Source organism: Lycorma delicatula, chromosome 12 (genome assembly GCF_047948215.1).
Source record: "Lycorma delicatula isolate Av1 chromosome 12, ASM4794821v1, whole genome shotgun sequence".
NCBI classification, from domain to species: Eukaryota; Metazoa; Arthropoda; class Insecta; order Hemiptera; family Fulgoridae; genus Lycorma; species Lycorma delicatula.
Window position 1 is genome coordinate 20438753 of NC_134466.1, and position 17788 is coordinate 20456540.

Here is a 17788-nt window from a genome sequence, read left to right on the forward strand (position 1 = left end):
TTTTCTTTAGTGGTTTACTACATATTCCAATTTCTAATATTTTGAATACCGATTCACGATTGCTTATCTCAGAAAAGATATATTGGCTTAATCTGTAAGGAAACTTTTCAGTGAAGCGGCATGAACGAGTATTAATGAGTAAATAATAAGTGCATATTTATGGTAACATGTTTATTTTAATTACTGTAATTAGAAAAACATTGTTTATCGCCAAATCAAAAACTTTTGCAGAGTTTGTTTTAGCGATCTGATTCTGAAGGCCTTACATCGATTAAATTTCTAAACCTATTCTCCGATGAATAATATTCAGAGGGCAAGATAGATCAGGTTTGGCTATATTTCCTTTTCTTGAATTTTCGTTATTCCCACACTTTTTTCTTTGAGAGTTTTTTGTTCGTTCTTTTCATATGTTCAGTTTCTTCCATATGTTGATTGACAAAAATTAAAAAGCTCCATCATTATACGTTTTTTAAATTAAAAAAAAGAAGAAATTAACATATCGTAGAAATTTGTACAGCTTTAGAAAGATTTGTTCGGTTTTCTTTGTTAGCTAATATTTATTGTTTAACATACGCAGCAATAACGAAAAAAATTTTTAATGCAAATATAACAAATTAACATTAATATTGCTACAAAAGCTAAAGTAGAAGTTCTACAATTCTCTTAATACTGATAAATCTCATAATATGAAAACAATTACAATTAAACCATGGAAAATAATTCCCAAGGTTATAAAATAGTTTCCGATGTATTGTTTATATTGATATCGTTAATGTAAGTTAATAAATATTACGTACTAATTACAGATTTAAAAAGTAATACATTTACTTGTTAAAATTTCAGCATATTTATAAAAAACCTTTTTACTTTTTTACATTTCAGGCTATTTAGACCTGAAACGTATGTTCACCATGCAAAATACGCAAATCTTCAAGCGAGGTATTTATAATATATATATATATATATATATATATATATATATATATATGTGATATATATAATCCATCTGTTCATTGTTATCTATATTTTTATAAATTGTTGTTTATATTATATCATCGGCAGTAGACCATGTAATCGAATAGTACTTTTTTAATTTCAAGGTATGCCCGCTGCGATTAAATGTAAAAAAATGTTCACAGTATGTTTACAAAACAGCTTCACATTAAACAGATTTTAGGATTAGTACGTGTGTTTACTTTCAGTTTGCTTAATTTAATTACGATTTTGAATTACATACTATAAACGAATTATACGAAGGATATCTCTGAAGTAAAAACCGCAGGGAAATTTATCTCCTTAAGGTTGGTGAACGTGTGTCGTTCATGGACACGCTAATAACATACACACTGCATTGTTATTTGTAAGTTGTCGCGTTGTAGTATCTTTGATTAGGTGTAAGTAATTACGCTATAAAATGAAAATCGATGTTGTCGCCGACTGTGAAATACATGGTCATACGTTTTTTAAACCAATAAAAGTTTAGGCCGGTTGAAATTCATAGGCAGTTGGTTGCTGTGTACGGTAATAATGTAATGAATGAAAGAAATTTCCGAAGTGATTTAGAAATAACAGATTTAATGCGCACGAAGAAGAACATTAGGAGAGGTCCCGATAATCACCGAGGACTTTTGAATTGGTTCAATGATGAAATCACAAAATATTGTCTCTCAACGATTTCCGACCTGGCGCTTCTTTTTCCTAATGTTTCAAGACCTGTTACCGGTAGCATTGTTGACGATAGTTTAGGCTTCAGAAAGATTTTTGCACGTCGGGTGTCGCACATCTTAACGGAACGTCACAAAAAAATCCGAATAGGATCTGTTTCGGAATTTTTGATGCGCTATGTAGAATAAAGTTATGAGTTCCATAATTCAATTGTTACCGGCGATGAAATGTGGACTTCTTATTACTCTCCAGAGAGGAAACGGCAGTCAAGTGAATGGCGTCATCCTCAATCACCAACCAGACCGAAAAAAGTACAGCCACAGCCGTTTGGACGCAAACTGATGGCTACAGTTTTTGGGATCGGTTTGGCATACTGCTGATCGATTTCATGCCGCGCGGAACAATTATAATTGCAGAAGCCTACTTCGAAACCCTACATAAGTTACGGCGCGCCCTTTAAAATCGGCGAGGTGGGCGGCTGACCGACGGCGTCATCCTGCTGCACGATAACGCACGTCCACATGTTGCACATGTCCACATTTAGAATATTTGGATGGGAAGTTTACGATCACCCACCATATAAGTCCGGACTTAGCTCCTTCTGATTACCATTTGTTGGGGAAATTGAAAGAATTTTTTAGTGGTAAGCGATTTGCGGGTGATGATGGACTTAAAAATACTGTTAATCAGTGGGTAAATGGACTGGCGGCAGAAGAATACGACGAGGGTATATTAAAGCTGGTGTATCGCTACGATAAATGACTTAATTCATGTGGCAATTTTATAGAAAATTAGTATAACATATGTAGTTGAAGGTAAATAAAAAAATTTATGAAATTTTTCAGAATAAATTTACTTACAATGAAACGGTCTTTACTTTAGAGATAACCTCTCGTGTAATTAAAATACTACAATAATATAAAATGCATACATAAAAGTTTAATGTTTGTTTTGCTGTTTTAAAGAACTTTCATTTTTTTTTTAAATGGATCATTGACAGAAAAATTAATTGAGGGATTAAATTAGTTAACACACCTTCATGACCCAAAATGTTGCTTGCAAAACTTGTTTGAAAGAAAGTTTTTTGCTAGAAAAGTAAAAGTTTAAATTAGGTGTCTTCATTAAAATAATAAAGGAAAGCAAAGAAACGCTGTAAAGAGACCTTTACTGCACAGGTGATCCTGATTCCTTTAACAAGAGCTAATCATCCCTGAAATCAAGAATTTGCTTCAGTTTAATTCTTAAGTTTTCTTAATTACTATTTTTCTTGAATTTTCATGAAAAACTTTTTTTAAATATTTGTATATCATTATATCATACTAATATATACAAGCATAGCCATACTTAACCTTGAATACTTAGAGTACATCATACTATGTTTCCGGTAGTGCATCGTTATTCTGTAAAATTTCATTAGTAAAAAATTAAAATGACGAAAATAAAGAAAAAAATATGATTTTTTGACAATATTATTAAAAAAATAATAGATAAATTAATTTAAAAAAAAAGTATATTTATTTAATGTCAGGAGTAGCTAATTATCTGCTTTCTTTGTTTTTTTTAAGAAATTCTTTTAGTATCACTTGATTTCAAACCATTCCAAAGAAACCTGACACGTCAAGTAGTTTGTCAGTAACTTACAAGTTTTCATTTTTTACTTATTGTTAAATGATGGTAACAAGTTACTTCAAAGTTTGACCGGCCACCGTTTCCTCACTAATCAATTTATCTAGCTCCGGATAGCATCAATCGTTTTGTTTAATAAATTTACCACAAAAATAATAAATAATATAATAATAAATTTCCCACATTCTCTATCTTTACATTGAAAGATTTCTGATCTTTCATCTCATCTAGCTCCCTATAAACCAAGGTAAAATCAGATAAATTGATAGTTATTAAGGAAACTATGAAAAATTGTTATCTTCAACATTAAAACCTTAAGGATAAAACTACTGAAATATATAACATCCATGAATGCATGTGACCTGTCAATTATATAACAAGTTTGTTCATTCTTTATTCGATTTGTTTCCAGAATACGGAAGATATATTCGGTAATAATTTAGCAAAAATTTATAAATTATTTCTGTTAACGATTTTATCTGTGAGAATTTCTAAATTCCCAAAAAATAATGATTATCCGTTTTAACATTTATTAAATAAAAAATACAAATCTTTTAAACGACATCTATTCAATGCGTAAATTATCAGTTTCCACAGATCCAGTCAAGTATATAAACTGAACTAAATATATTCAGCTTTGATTCATATTCCCTCCGGTTTCAGTGTGTTTGTGTTGTTTTATGATTAGTGTACACAACAGATCATAAATATGTAGGCATTTCATTTTAGTTATAGTAAGATACTGAGTGAGCAACATAAAACCGAACCCATAACGTAACCGCTGCGGAATCGGTAGGTTATGTTAGAATGAATTTTTATGCATGATACGAATAAATTAAATAAGAAAAACATAAAACGTAATTTAAATGTTGCATCTATTTACCTTATTGCAACAAAAGATGTGCACAATGAACATCCTGGGAATCGATGCACTTTTGTGCTCGACTGATCATATCGAGAGTCGTCTGACGCAAATGTTGTCAATTGCGTTGATTTCTCGTTGAATGTTCAACTTCACTTCATTAATATTATGGGAATTATAGGAATAAACTCTCTCTCCTTTAAGTAACCCGAAGGTAAAAAATTGCAAGTAGAACTCTGTCCACCAACAATGTTTTCGAGAAGCCTGTTGCTATAATCAAGTCGTTTCGGTTTGTCTGTCTGCTTCGGTTGTTGCACAGTTGTAAAGCGGTACTGTTTCAATTTATTACCTTTCAGATAATACTTCAGAAGATGAATGAGGATGATATGTATGAGTGTAAATGAAGTGTAGTCTTGTACAATCTCAGTTCAGCCATTCCTGAGATATGCGGTAAATTGAAACCCAACCATCAAAGAACACCGCTATCCATGGTCTAGTAATCAAATCCGTGTAAAAATAACTGACTTTACACACAAACACAACTGCAATAAACAATATCGCACTGCAACAAAATACTGTACTGACACGTAACATTCTGAGAAACGGCAGCAACAATCAGTAGTAACATATACATCCACTAGCCGCGCCAGTTGTGTGAGAGTCTTTCATAAGTATTGCTCGGTAGCGGTTTCATTATGGGTTCGGTTTTATGTTGCTCATTTTGTATATTATTTTATATTTTAAACAACAGAGGAAAATTTAGTAAAATCTTATAATATAATGATAGGAAATTTATTGTAAAGCAATTAAGAAATTCTATAGCTTTTGAATAACGAAAATAAAAGCCAATTGTAAACTACAAATAATGCAGATTTCAATGAATTTATTGTTATCAGTGTACAAGTAATTCATCACAAAAGTAACACCACATTACAGCGTAGATAGATTTGATTTCCTTTTGACAGAAAATCTATGATCTCGGCGGGAATAGGTGTAAAACAAATTTATTTATTCTGCCCCGAAACGATCTAGAGATAGCCAAATTGCAGACAGTGTTGCCAGTTGTACATTTCCAGTAGTACTTGTAATGCTTTCTAATGATTGACACTTTTGAGGTCCCCTTATAGAGCAAGCTATAAATTTCTTCGGTTAAAATTGTTATAAACAAATGTTCTACTTTATTCTTAAAGAACTCTAATTACCCACCTCTGAAAATAGTTAGTGCATCTTTCGGCAGAATAGAGTATGAATTTTGTTTACGGTAATATAATTTTAGATTAGCATGCGGATTATTTTAGTAGTCTGACTTTAATTTTAAAGTACGAAGGATCTCAATTTATTACAAAATAAGCTAATAAAATATACTTATTATGTTGTTGTAGCAACATAGTTCAAGTTTTATTTTAATAATAAAACTTCTTTCTTCTTTTGAAAGCGATGGATGGATGTGTAAAAATAGCAAAAATATGTTTATTATTATGCTTATTTTGTAAATAATCATTATATATATGTATGTATATATATATATATATATATATATATATATATATATAGTATATTTAAGATCACCTTTTTTAGATTACTATCGATCAGTATTAATTAATTAAATATTCACTTTTTTCACAGTTGTGATGCAGGTGTTAGGAGAAAAGGAAATACAGGGTAAGTATTCAATGACAGGTAGTTAATTTTATTTACTTTTTAAAGACACATGCACAAATAAGTTTTTAAATCTGTTATTTACTAAACAAAATGTTAACGGTTAGATACACACTTAAAACATGAAATCCATCTCTGTATAAAAACGATATGTCATATTTAATCGCGACTAACATTCAGCTCAAAATCAATTACATAAATGAGAGAACGATTTAAAGCACCAGTTCTTAATTTTCAATGTCCAACCCTCATTTCTTTATTCATTACTTTTCCGCAAACTAAAAATAAATATTTCTTATTGTCAAACTATTTAAATTTGATAAAACTGCCGTAAATTTGTCCTCATCATTTATAATATTTTGAAGTAAATTTAATAAATTTCTCCTTCCAAAATTTTTCTCATTAAAATATTTATATCTTCCGGACGAATTTTTTAAATCGTGAGTATAGATAACGGTTATTAGCTGTCTCAAGGATCTTTAATCGATTTACCTTACCGCTGAATAGGTTAATGTATTCTGATTGATTCTCCAACCTATAGCTCGATTTACAGAAACGATCCAGAAATAACACCCGTTTGAAAATATCGAATTTAGTTGGTCCAATGCTCTGCGTAATTAAATATACCTGACAAGAAAAAATTATAGTAGGTATGGCAATAGCCCCAAGAAGGAGATTCCTACAAACCCAGAGTAGCGTTAATCATTTTCCGTTACACGTAATATTTCACCGGTTACTAGTTTCGTTTTACCGATAGTAAAACATATTTTAATAATGCGGTTTGGCTTCTTTTTTTTTTTATGGGCGAAAAACGCCTGGGCGTTATCATCGCCCGGAGGTTTGGCATATTAAACTGTAAACGCAGATATGGATAATTCTTGCAAAAAAACAATATTTTTATGTTATTATAAAATGATTTTAAACGTTTGGATCGTTTCTTATGGAACAATCTTTTTTCGTATTCATTTCGTATTTTTTCAATTTTTTTCAAAAGTTTTTTCTTATTTATTCCACAGAAAACTTTATCTCCAATCGCTGTGCTTGTGAATGTAATTGGTTGATTCTTTACCTTTCACTAGTTTTTGAGCTACCATTGATTCAAAGTCACGCAATCAATGGTCGTCCAAAAAATCTCAACATCTTATATATGTAGGTTTAACATGATTTTAAGCAGTCTCGTTCGAAATCACCCCAGATTATTTTTACTGTTTCGGTTTCACTACCCTCAATTTTTATTAAAAGTTTGGCCTGAAGGTATAACCTAACGATAAAGTTTGTCATTTTACGCTCACGCCTAAGTTAAATAACTTTTCCTATAATCTTTTATGCACTATCGAATCGAAAGCGAGTTTAAATACAACAAAGAGGCTAATTAATTGTTGTTTTTAACCCTCATACGTGAATTTTCATGCACTTTCGTACACTTACGAAACACTTTTATCGATATTGCATCTTCGATTTCTTCTGGCATCCGCCTGCAACTCCGGCTTCGTTACACTTCTCGTCTGGCATAAGTAATCTATTTGACGGATGGTTGTAAAAATTTTTTTTATTTCATTTATCGCGGCAAATCCTGACAATAATTCAGATTTCTTATACGGTATTTATTATTTAAAAGAATGATTTTTATTTTTACCTAATCATAAATAATTTAAATAAATAAAACTTTATTATTTAGTAAATCAATGATTACAGAGATCTGAATTTAAGAGAGCATTAAAATATTTGAATGGCAGAAAGGCTCCTGGAATAGAAGAATACCTGTAGAATTACTGCGCAGTGCTAGAGAGGAAGAGATTGATAGATTATTACTGGTGTGCAATATTTACGAAAAAGGGGAAGTTCTGTCAGACTTCAAAAAGAGTGTTATAGTCATTAGACGAAAGGAAGCCGGAACAGATAAATGTGAAGAATACAAAAAAATTAGCTTAACCTACTCATGCATCAAAAACCCTAACTAGAATTCTGTACAGAAGAATTGAGAAGAGAGTGGAAGATGTTAGCAGAAGACCAATTTATTTTCAGGAAAATTATAGTGACAAGGAAAGCAATGTTAGCTCTGAGATTAATAGTAGAAGGAAGATTAAAGTAAAACAAACCAACATACTTGGCATTTATAGAGCTACAAAAGGCATTTGATAACGTAGAATGGAATAAATTTTCAGCATTTAAAAAAACTTGGATGATCGGAGTACCTGAGAAAAAAGGATTAGAAGCTTTAAAAAACCGTTCCAATAAGACAATGTTAAACATCAGATGGGTGGATAAAGTGAGAAATGAAGATGTGTTTCGGCAAATAGATGAAGAAAGAAGCATTTGGAAAAATATAGCTAAAAAAAGAGACAGACTTATAGCCACATATTAAGCCATCCTGGAATAGTCGATTTAATATTCAACGGACAGGTAGAAGGAAAAAATTGTGTAGGCAGGTAACGTTTGAAATATGTAAAACAAATGTTTAGGGATGTAGGATGTAGGCGGTACACCGAAATGAAACGACTAGCTCTAGATAGGGAATCTTTGAGAGCTGCATTAAACCAGTCAAATGACTGAAGACAAAAAAAATAAATAAATAAACGAATAAAATAACGTCGTGGAAATTGCTTTAAAAAATTCAATCCTTCCGACAATGTAGCACAACAGATGGACGGTCTTTCTGAATGACGAGCTGATGAGCAACTGCAATTGAGAAAAATAATTAAAATGCATTGGCTGTATAGAAAAAATTATTTTCAATGTTAATATGTAATTTAAAATAAATAAAATAAATGAAATCAATTCGTAAAACGTACTTTAAAATAAAAGCATTCTACGAAATTTCATATAATGGATAGAAATGTAATGAATCAAGGTACAACTTTTTTTAAAGTCATTACAACTTTTACCAACTGCCATCGAGTCTCAATATCAGGATTTTTATTTACATTTGTCTACTTACTGCAATGTAATAATAATTTTTCCTGATTCTTACGTATATTTTTACGAGCATGAACCACTAAGTTTTTGAAGATTTCTTGTTAAAATAGTAGCTAATTTTTCAAAGCCGATAGCCAAAAAACTAATAGCGTCATACAGTTAGCATCTCTTGCACCTGAAACTAAGCAGATTAATAAAGTTACCCTTCTTAAATTGATAATCAGAAATTACAATAACCCAAAATTTATTATTCAAACTACATTGCAGCTTGCTTCAGACATTTCTAAGACATAAGAAAGGGCTCTTAGAGCATTGTTTGGTGCTCATGAATGTGAATGTTGTAGACTGATATTTAGTATTGTAACAACACCGGTATAATGGACCAGAACAACGGATCCCTACCAATTAAGAAGAAAGTAGTAGAAAATATTATAATGAAAGGAATCCTAAAAAGATGTAAAAGAAATCCTTTAACTAAAGGTAACAATTTGTTTAACAACCGTCTCTTGTAATACTGCCCTTCGATACACCTAAATAGATGTTCCATTAGAAGAGTTACCGGACTCAGGTTATGAATTCATGGGAACGAAAGGACTCGGGTGATCATTCACGCTTCGATGTGGGTCCGGTCCAGTGGCTAAAGAGGGTAGGAGTCTAAAATACTCCGGGAAAGACGTTGAAGTCAGTCTAAGCGAGATGCTATGATGTCAGTCTGCGAGATGTGAGTCGCGAGGGGAATCTGCGAGAGAGTGCTACGATAAAGGAGTTATACGAGTACGACGCGATTAAGGTGACGTCACAAGTAATTCCAGTACACGAAAACTAGAGATGGTTCGATGAGATACTGAAAGACTATAAGTGGAAGAGGTAATGTATTAAATTTCAATCAGAAATTGTTAGGGTAGTTTTATTGGTGAGCAGCAAAGGTATTTGCAGTGAAAAAACTTTATACTTGTCTTATCTATTGTTCTATTGTTGTTAATACAAAACTAATGGTTAAAAAAGTTAAGACTAGCGGTCATGCTAATATTAATTTGTCAATGGGACTAAATTCTGCTTTTAATTATTTGCTGATTCAGTTCCTTTGTATTTATTGAGTAGCACATGAATCTGTTTCTGACCTACATATGTGTTAATAATAGCGTTATATTATGAAACCGTCAGAATAAAAAATTTATTTATTTCATGTAGGAATGTAATGTTAAATAATTTTATTCTTCTTATCCCCGTACTCTCTATTTCCCTCAGGAAAATTAAATATTTAAATACTGGTATGTTCAAGGACTTCTATTTTTCGAAACACAGCTGTTTTCAGGAGTAAGCAAGAGACTTAATGGTGCCTAAAAAGAAATTCTTTATTACTTTCTACGTTGGGGATTAATGATCAAGTGTTTCACACTGATTCAAATCATTTAATGTTAAATTTTAGTTTAATCTTAACGAGATCACGAAACAAAATTTATTAGACTACAAAATTAGAGAGATTGACTTAACCTCTTGAAAACAAGTTCACTTGCCAAAAACAAAAAATATTTGTTAATTAATTTAAATCAGCAAGTTTACTTTTTTCTTATTTCGCTTCACCACCCGGCCAGACCCACAGTTAAGTATAACACAACCCGAGGAAGTGTCCCATACTCTAACAATCCTCCCCGTCTACCCGCTTTACGTCCGGTTGGACAGGTCGACTAGCCAGTAGGATCTTGTCTTTTACCTTTTTTGCTCTATCTCTAACTTCTGGAGAGGAGCTACTAGGCCTAACTATGTCGATCCTGTTCCCCCCTCATCACAAGTTAAAACCCATCAGCATTTGAAACCCGTCCTGTAATGTGGGGGTGGCGATCGGAAGCATCATAAGACGGGCGTCTTCCCCTATGTGGTTGGGATGTTCCCTCACTCCGGAAGCCGCGACTCAGTCTTTATGCCCTCGCCTCTAGAGGAGAAACCCCAAGATGGGGTGTCCCCACCGGGACTGTGGTCTTTTAGCTTTTAGCTCGGTAGCTCTGGAGTACCCGAGCCTAATAGCCACTGCCCACCCGTGCAAGCACTGGCGAACAGCAAAACTCGACGAGTCTGTCCGTCACCCCCTCGCATTCCTCTCTTTTTCCCGTATCGTGTTTGTTATGAATCCAATTATGTAGCCTAAGTTTATTTTTATGGTATCAAAATGTTTTTTTCATTACTTTTTAAAATTTATCAACACTGAAATTTAAAGCGTTCTATTTTAATAAATTTAAATCTACCCAGCAGTTGCCTTACAAGGTATCTGACCATTGTAATAAAGCTCTCTAAACTTGAATGATGTCTACCGCATACTCTATTACTTCCTTAATGAATGTCAAAGTGTCCTCAAAACCATATTAAATTTAAATTATTGATAATTAGGTTATTGGATTAAAATTTTATTAATAATGATTGTCAATTAATTACAGTTATATAAAGGAGACGTATTATAACATTAAAGCATGTTGGCTATCAGGGTGAGTATATATACTTTTACTACTATTTACTTTATTTATTTATTTTATTTTATTTTACTTTATTTTATTTATTTTTTGTTTTAAAGTAATTATTGTTTATCTTTTATTGTTTAATTGTTATTCTAGAAAATAGTTAATTAGGAATTTTATTGATTTGTTTTTTCTTAGAATGTTAAATGACTAAGGTAGTCAATTTTTTGAACAAGTATGATTGAAATAGCAATAAGAACTTTCATGCTCTGATACTAAAATAACTTTAAGATATATATGTCTCATAGTATTAATGTATATGACTATATCACTTGAATCAACAGTACAAATAGGAGTAATATATTAGTTTGCATAAAAGCAGTCCTATTTGCTATTTATACAAGACTAGAAAATCAAATCGAAGATGATCAATCATGTATCTTCTTGAGAAGACATTATTAACAATGCAAATCATTCAGTGACAACAGAAAGAAGTAGAAGAGCTTCTTCAGAAATGACAACAAATGATTATTAAAAATTTCTACAAATTTTAATAATGTGAGAGTAGAAAAAGAAATCAGTTCTCTGGTTTTTGCAGCCTCAACCTAAAAATAAGAGATCTATTCTGTTCTTACTATAACAGAATAATTTGTACAGAAGTAAAAAAGTTAGGTCATTAAGTCTGTATAATAACTTGCAATGAAAAACAATAGTGACATTCAAGCTTTATCCATCCATCATAGATGTGGATGAAGCACATTTTCATTTTGAAAAATAATGGTAATCATTCGGAATTTATGGATAATATGATACCTTGCCTTTCAAACTAAAAACTGTCACTCCTCAACAGTATGCCATAATTTTAAAACGTACATTAAATGTTTCCAAGAACAGAATCACCCAATTCACAATTAGCTTCCTGTCACAACAATGTTTACGTTTACATACTGAAACTATACGTTTAAGCTTATAAGCTTAAACTTATAGTTTCAGTACTTAGGAAGCTAATAAGCTTGAATCAAGTGCATTGTAGACTCTGAAGTTTGCACTGATTGGTAGATTTTAGAGCGAGGTTGGACTTTATTTTCATAGGTGATGAATGAAGAAAACGCCTTGTTGCATGTTGAATAATGCTTTAACGAATTGTCGTCTTGACAGTTAATGAAATTAATTGTAAAATAACGTATAACTTCACATATAAAAATCAAAAATATAAAATTAAATAAAACAGTAAAGCTAATATTCATCCGAACAAAGAATAGAGTTCATCCGGACTAAGAGTATGACGTGATCGCCTTTGATCTGATTCGAGCGCCGAATACTAATAACTATGAGTAATACTGGTTGTCCATTCGGACGAAATGAAAAATGCAACCGCACAAGGCAGGATTCTAACGTAGAGTACGGCTTAACTTTCCGACAAGCGCTAGCACCACTAGATCGCAGCATCGGACGGCTCGACCTGGATCGGAACACACTGCCCAAAAATTATAATTACCTTAATTATAATTTCGTGATACATTACATGAAATGAAACTTAATATGCAAACAAAGAGTATTACATAAAATAATTACGTAAACTTTGAAAGTACAAAAATTAAAGATAACAAATCTAATATTGATACAGGTAAAGCTTACAACCTAAATAGATTAAAATAAACGAATGCATTAGGAAGACGTTAAATAATTCTTATTGATTACATTCGTAATGACTTAAGTCATTGCAAGCATTTAAGTTTGGAAGAACAATCATTTTATTAATAGTTCTTTTTACTATCGTGCTATAAGTTTTCACATCAACTAATCTAACTAGTCCATCGTTACCTGGACACACTTCAACAATTATTCCTAATTTCCACATCAGCGGAGGAAGATTACTTTCTTTAATTATAATTACATTCCCAACACAAATGTTATTATTCAAAATTTTGCACTTATTTCTATGTTGTAGAGAATGTAAGTAGTCGTTCGATCATGCCTTCCAAAAATCTGTTAGTAATTTTTGTGTAAGCTGCCACCTACCTAGCTTATTTACGTTAATGCCTGAGAAATTAGGATCAGGTGAGGAAGTTAATGGAGCGAAAGTTAAAAATTGTCCAGGATTAAAAGATGTAGTACGCCACCCACCATGAGGGATAAGTATTTCCAACGTAAAATTTATTTCTTCTGATGAATGAACTGACAGTGTAAGATTACTTTAATTCCTTAAATTACAAATGAAGCGACAACAATATAAAAAATATGTTTAATGTTCCTACGTACGAAGAAAATGGTTTTGAAAGTTCTAAAGTTTCCGTTGTTTGAAGAGCAGCTGTAAACATTATTTTTGCTAGACTTCTTCTCTTTCTTCAGCGAATCTGGCGGAATCAAAGAAATGATAGGTGAATTGGATGGCCAGGCGTTCTCCTCTTCCTTCAGAAAAGGCGGACCATTCCACCAGAGTTGTGACGCAGTTAATGCATCCGGCATGCAACCACGTAACAGGATGTATGCGGGGTTATCCCTTGAAGGAATGCGCTTCCACAAGCATTGCTTAGTTAGCTCTTGAATTTCGCAAACTCTATTTGCGACGAATATCTTCATCTATTAGCAAGCGAAGACAACCAGTAAAGTACTACTTTAGAATCTGACCAAAAATGGACTGAAACAAATCTTATACCTAAAATACACTTAACCTTATTGAATAGACAAGATAATAGAAGAGCCGCATTCAGCTCTAACCTAGGAATAGAGATTTGCTTGCCTGGAGCAACTCTAGATTTTCAACAAAATAAGTGGTTTTCAATGTGTTCATTGGTATCAACAGATCTAACGAAAAGAAATGCACCATATGCGCTACTACTTGCATCACAAAACAATGTATTTGGTAACTCTTACTTAAACTAACTTTAACTAATCTAGGAATCGTAAAATTACTTGACGATTTGAGGTGAGAATACAGAGAATTCCATTTTTCAGCTATTGGAGTGGGAAGAACTTCATCCCATTGAAGGTTAGCGCACTATAACTGTAATAGCACTTTAAAAGGAACGCTTATAGGAGCAAGTAGTCCTAAAGGATCGAACAATGAAGGAGTGATTGACAAAACGCTATGTTTATATTAGGCGGCTATGTTTTTTGATTACTTTGAATCGTGTTTGTAGATTCAAGTATTTTATCCTTACATTCTAAGAAAGAAACGAATTGTTCTAACTTTGGAAATTCATTATTTTCTAATGTTTTTCCCAGCCTCTTAAAGTATTTAAATTTAAGTTTTGAGTGATTAACTGTATTATAATATATTCTAAATAGTCAATATTTAGATTCTTCAATGCATTAACGCTTGCTGTGCAAAGTATTATTATCTATTGGATGGAATTGATAAATGAAATCATCCCTTGAGATTTCCTACATAATCCAAGTCTCTTGATATTTTCATCCTTATCTAATTTGGTTAAAAAATCAGAATTGTCGTACATATCTGGAACGCTGGAATGGTATTTATGTTGTGAAAGTCCCTATTTGAAAAGCAATAAAGAAAAATCATTATATAATTGTTTCAACTGATCGATGTTGTCACAACCAGTGAGCAGATCATCGACATAAAAATTTGGCTTAATTACTTGGCAAGCTTGAGGAAAAAAACTTCATTTTCATTGGAAATTTCAATCAAACATCTTGTGGCTAGAAAACTTGTAGGCGCTAAACCATACGTAATTGTGTGTAAGTTACATGGAGTGACTGATGAGTTGGAATCATCATACCAGAGCATTCTTTGTAATGAAAAATCTCAAGGATTTTTGCAAATTTGTCTGTACATTTTAGGAATGTCTCCTGATAGCAGGTAGCTGTGAGTTCGAAAACGAATTATAATTGAAAATAAATCTTGGTGTACTATTGGACATGTAGCAAGAATTGAATTAAGTGATTGGCCATTTGAAGTTTTTTAACTACCAACAAATATTACTGTTGTTTTCGCAGTGGTAGAAGATTCACGAAAGACTGCGTGATGAGGCAAATAACATTTTTTACATGGAACCTTAGACTGTGATGAATCTAGATGTTGCACGTGATCTAATTCTTGAAATTGTTTCATTAAATGGAAGTATTCTTCCTTATGTTTATAATTTTACTTAAATTTACGCTGTAATAAACTGAAACGATGTTTGGCATTTGCAAACGAATCTCTTAAAGTACAATTTTCCTTACGATGAAGAGATACAGCAAATCTGCCCTTGTCATAATAAAAGGTATTTTCAACAAAATGTTTTCGCAGAAAGAATCATCCTTGTTCAGTAAACGATCTTCTTTTTCTTCGGATCTCCAAAATGATTCTGATTGTTAAGAAAGCTGTTCATGGATAACAAAAATGATGTTGAATTTGAATTGTTTTACCGCTTAATAGGTGTAGTAGGGATTTGTCCAGAAACTATGAAACAATGACGAGTTTTTTTGAAGTATGGTATGATTGGAATTATGAGTTAATTCAACAGGCTTAAGTAGAGAAAGATATTATTGAGCTCCTAGGAGAACGTACATTTGCCCAGAAATATTAAAATTAGGATCAGCTAGAAAAAGTTGAGAAAGAATTTCCCAGTCAGTTACGTTAACAAAATCATTAGGTAACAAACATGTAATGGATGGCATTACATGACATTTCAAGTTAGAATTAATATCTTCATATCTAGAATTAATATTCAAATCAATACTAAGCTTAGATTTGGTAACCACATTGATAATACCTGTGATCAGTATGAGAACAGGGTTGATTTGAAGCCCAAGTTTGGCGGCAAACCTTTTAGTACAAAATGAAATCATCAAAGCGGAATCAAGTAAGACTCTGGCTTGGATGAAATTACCTTTTTTATCTTTTACATTAACTACAGTTGCTTCAAGTAAAACAGACTAGTTCGGTTCTGATTTTAAAGTAAAATATGAACTATTAGCTGAAGGAGCTTGATTCTGTTCAGAAAATGTACATTTTGCTGTGTCTTGCTGCGTTTATCTAAATGAATTAGTGTATGTTGCTTCCTGAGCATTTTTTACATTTATGATTGCTTAGGCAATCTTTGACAATATGTTGTTTCAAAGTTTTTTCTTTCGGTAACATTATAACTTAAAAACTTATTAGATCGATACAATGGATGGTTGCCAGTTTTACATAATGTACATGTAAAATTATTAGAATTATTTACATGAAATGCATTTTTACTAGAACTTGGTTTTGAATAATCATATTATTTGCCGCAAAATCCTATATTAGGCGGCTATGTTTTTTGATTACTTTGAATCGTGTCTGTGGATTCAAGTAGTTTATCCTTACATTCTAAGAAAGAAACGAATTGTTCTAACTTTGGAAATTCATTATTTTCTAATGTTTTTCCCAGCCTCTTAAAGTATATAAATTTAGGTTTTGAGAAATTAACTGTATTATAATAAATTCTAAATAATCAATATTTAGATTCTTCAATGCATTAATATTTAAATTAACTTGGTCAATGAACTTAGATAAATTTTCAGAATTTTCCTTTTTTAAAGGTTTTAAATTAATAATTTCTAAAGCATGTTTAGCTGCTATTAGACTTTTGTTATCATAACGATCTTTAAGTAGGTCTATTGCAGTTTCACAATTTTCAGAAGTTACTGATAAATTTTTAATTACCTCAAGAGCATTGCCTCTTAAAAAATTTGTAAGGTAATAAAATTGATCAACATTAGAAAATTCTTCTCGGTCGTGATCTAAAATTAATAATCACATCACCGTGAAAGGGCTCAATTTGTATAGGTTTTAAAGAAATTTGATTAGGTTTGTAAATCACTTTAGTTGCATCAGTTACCTCTGAAATTTTGAAACGATTTTCTAATTTTTTATGTTTCAACCTAAGTTTGTCGAAAATATTATCTTATGTGTGCCTAACCTGTACGTCTTTATCTGTTGCATCTTGGTGCCATTCGATTTCAAATTGAACATCGAAAAATAGTTTTTCGTATACTAACAGTTTTTCGAACTTGATAAATAGATCGTAATCGCCTGAATTAAGATCAAAGTTTTCAATGAATGTTTTTAAATTGGCTATTCTATTCTTCATCTATCTTCATGTCTCGTTTTTTAATTAAATCTATGAATTCCAGTTATATTGGAATCATACAAAAAATAATATCAAATTAGAATGAAATAAAGTTATTATAAAAAAAGGTTAAAACATAAATATAATATACAATAATATTGTTAAAATATAGCCTATGCGTAAAGGGAATGAACTGGCTTGGTTGTAAATATGATACGATATTGCTAAGATCTGCTGCTTGCACGTCAGCGAACAATAGAAAGATTGCCTGAGATATGTGCGCGCATGTTTTGCGCAGCGCAACAAAAGGAAAACTTGTCCAAACTGGAATCGAGGGTTGATTTTTATACCGCGGATGTAAGATTATGCTTATAGTCAAAAACTTTAACTGTGGTATAAACCATTGAAAAATATAATTGTAGAAATATTCACGAACATTTGAATGTTTCACTAACATTAATTTTTTTTAAATTGCACTTTTAACAAAAACCCTTAATTTTTGAAACGGTTTTTATAAATACCGTGTTGTTGAGTTGGTTAGACCTTATCGAAGATCCTGGATG

General features: G+C 31.7%; 1 protein-coding gene across 3 annotated transcripts in view; it reads left to right on the forward strand.

The window, feature by feature from the left end:
- The window catches only part of LOC142333452 (uncharacterized), a 238602-nt gene that overhangs the window by 9625 nt on the left and 211189 nt on the right, over nt 1–17788 (forward strand). For all 3 annotated transcript variants that reach the window (XM_075380595.1, XM_075380564.1, XM_075380583.1), the window contains exons 2-4: nt 883–939; nt 5780–5815; nt 11161–11208. In XM_075380595.1, the coding sequence (XP_075236710.1) occupies nt 883–939; nt 5780–5815; nt 11161–11208 (141 nt within the window). The remainder of the gene's footprint in view (nt 1–882; nt 940–5779; nt 5816–11160; nt 11209–17788) is intronic.